Source organism: Rhincodon typus, unplaced genomic scaffold, assembly GCF_021869965.1.
Source record: "Rhincodon typus isolate 14 unplaced genomic scaffold, sRhiTyp1.1 hic_rhity00007025, whole genome shotgun sequence".
Lineage (NCBI taxonomy): Eukaryota > Metazoa > Chordata > Chondrichthyes > Orectolobiformes > Rhincodontidae > Rhincodon > Rhincodon typus.
The window spans coordinates 2,176-5,226 of record NW_025972663.1 but is presented as its reverse complement, the minus strand read 5'-3'; the positions used below and the strand labels follow the sequence as shown (position 1 = coordinate 5,226).

At 38.3% G+C, this 3,051-nt stretch overlaps 1 protein-coding gene across 1 annotated transcript; it reads left to right on the top strand.

Moving 5' to 3' along the window:
- The first annotated feature begins 1,516 nt into the window (after positions 1-1,516).
- On the top strand, positions 1,517-2,784 carry LOC125482200. Its single transcript, XM_048594211.1, has 2 exons — positions 1,517-1,761; positions 1,914-2,784. Exons 1-2 carry the CDS (start codon positions 1,746-1,748, stop codon positions 2,552-2,554), a joined length of 657 nt encoding a protein of 218 aa, XP_048450168.1. The 5' UTR covers positions 1,517-1,745; the 3' UTR covers positions 2,555-2,784.
- Positions 2,785-3,051: the final 267 nt, after the last annotated feature.

Sequence of the window (3,051 nt, the reverse complement as noted above, 5' to 3'; positions counted from 1 at the left end):
TTGTTTCTTCTCTTACCTTTTAGCTCACATTTTCTCTATTGTGACCTGACCACAATATAATAAGACAAACAATGAACTAAATACTATGTATAATGAATTCTTGTCTGTCAATACAGTACACAACTCACAATTCTATCAGTATAGCAGTTACCCTAGCAATGGTCCCTTACCAAAGGGGAACTTCTGGCAGTGAATATCAATGTACAAGCACCTCTTTCCAATCTCACAATTTTGAAATCTTACTTTTAGGGAAGAAATATATATAGAGATGAAAACATTTTTTTTTAGCTGGTGCAGAAAGGGACCTGGCTCTATTTATATCTCTCTGTTTATATATTATGGCAGTGGTTACTCTTCAAAAGTGATACTTGACTCAGAATTGCTTTGAAACGTCGTGAGGTGTATAAGATTCCAAATGGATGCAAGATTTTGACTTTCATTAAAGGACAGCCCTATGCACACCCTTTCTAATTCCTGTCATGTTTTTGGTGTTTTACCTGATTTGTAATGTGCTGTAATTGAGAAGTCACAGCTGACTGTGAAAGCTTATGGTGTGGGCTAGTAAAAGAACTGAAGAGGATGGAAGAAACAAGATGTACTCTATCACAAAATAATGAATGGTTGGAAGGTTTAAAGAGTGAAAGTAAAAATGAGATTAAAGAGAATGGGAGGTAGTGAATGGATCTGCTAACTACTCCAGTACACTGGAACACCCCTGTGGGATATAGCATTGTCTGTGAGAAACTGTATGTGCCGAGATGAATTATGATATTTTAAGATGTGTGTGACAACCACTTCTCCCTGCTGATTGATTGTTTCTAACAAGGTACTTATCTATTGATACATTTTACTTCTCAAACATTTGTGACATTTTGAACAAATGAAGAAGAGTCGTACTGTATTCAAAATGTTAACTCCGTCTCTCTCTCCACAGATGCTGCCAGACCAGCTGAGTTTCTCCAGCGTTCTCCGTGTTTGTTGTCCAGGTCTTGCTGCATTGTGACATCACATCAGTAAACAACCCCACCACCAACCTTAAGATGGAAGGGAAGGGTACAGTGTGGGGTCAGGACTACATTTGACTTCAATGTCGAGGTCCCCGCCCAAAACACACACAATCCTGTTCAATGGGAGAACATAGCTTCACAATTGTTGATAGCATCAGAACAAAGCTTTTCTTAAGTGACATCTATTCTAGAGTCAAGTAAAAAATGATCAGGAGAAGATATCAGGAATGTAAATTAACTTTTCTCACATAGTGGTTTATTTAACCCCTGCTATCACCATTTCTACCCGTTCCTACCCAAACCGAACTGAGATCAACTAATTCTGCACCAGTGTTCCCTCTAAATTTGCTTCATACTCGTCAATCTACAACCCCCTCTGAACATCCAAAAACTTCTCCTGATGAATGATAAAGATTTGACCAGCCTATTTATCTCTCTCCCCACCCCTGTCTCTTTCTCTCTCTTTTTCTCATCTCTCTCTCTCTCTCTCACACACACACACACACACACACACACACACACACACACACACCATTCCTCTGTGCTTCTGATTTGAATGGCTCAGTTATATACCTAAAACATGGGACAGGCCTTTCTATGATGAGGCTAAATGAAAATTGCATTCAGAGGGTTGACATGTTCTTTGGATTTGCTTTATAGGTCTGGTTGCTTGAGATCAACTCAAACCCATCTTTACAGATAAATTGTGAGATTCTCAAATCAGTCATTCCCAAAGTAATGAATGAAGCCCTTGGTAAGATGGCCATTTCTATCTTTATGTAGAATTACAGAAGGATATTTGTATAAATTGATGACAGCTCAAGCATGCAAAATAACATTTCTTTATGAATAATGGAATAGCTGTTCAATTATATTTTTCTTCTCTCTCTCTCTTTCTGTTATTAGGTTTGGTATTTGAGATCTTCACAAAGTGTTCTCGAGGACTGTACATCATGCCACTGGAGGCACAGAAAGAATTTGTCCTCCTTTATAATGGTTCCCCAAAAGAGCCATTTGAGAAGAGATTTAAGACAAGGCTTGAGTACAGGATTTCAGAGAGAGCAACCATTCTTAAACGGCCTCAAAAGGCTGACAACAGGCCCCAGATAAAAGTTCTGACCAGTTTAGAGTTTATACCAACATTAGATTCTACTCTATATCACACTAAAGCTTCTCAGAGGTTCAGGTCACTGCTTTCTCAAAGGCCACTCCCAGAGATTTCACTTGTACAACATTTGAGTTCTGCCAAGGCTAAACTTAAAAGTAATCTGCAGTCAAGCAACCATTCAGCTGGAGTCTCTTCAGAGGAACAGAGTCAAACCAAGCACAGCACAGAGCCAGGCCTTTGCAAAGAAAGAATAGCAGCTACACAGTTAATACCCAAAAAACATTCTGCCAATAGTCAGCTGTACAAAAGCTTGGAGAATACAATGACATTTAATGCTTCTTTTCATTCCCTGATCCTCACTAGGACTCCGCTTACATCCAAGAAAGCCACTGCAAAACTATCTGAGATGAAAATTCGCCCCAAAGAGATCAACACATGACATAACTTAGTCAGTACTGACAGGAATGCCTTTCGTTTAATAGTTCACGCCAGTATTAAAAGTAAATTTGATTCATGGAGAGCCAATCATGAAATGTTCTGATCTTTAACAAACACCTCCTAAGAGGTGAGAGATTGACTTTGTTTCACACCTTACACTTTGTAGTCAATGTTCCATTACAATCATAAGTTACTCAGCTCCAATCAATAAAACTGCAGTGTTTATAGTGCAATTTTAAGAGTCCTTGATACTTCTGTGTCTGTCTGTTATATTTTTGTGAAATTAAAATCTTTCTTATTCTTGTCATGGTTTGTTCAGCATAAATGTGACCTTGGCTAATGTTTTTTGGGCCATGTTAATGCAAAAACCCATCAAGTTCCTAGAAATAATGGGGAGGTAAAGAGTTAGATGTCAATAAATGATGGAGCCGGGTAAATCAGCCAGCAAATATTGGAAATTCATATTCACATCTCTGTGTTGAACTTGCTGTTAACTTT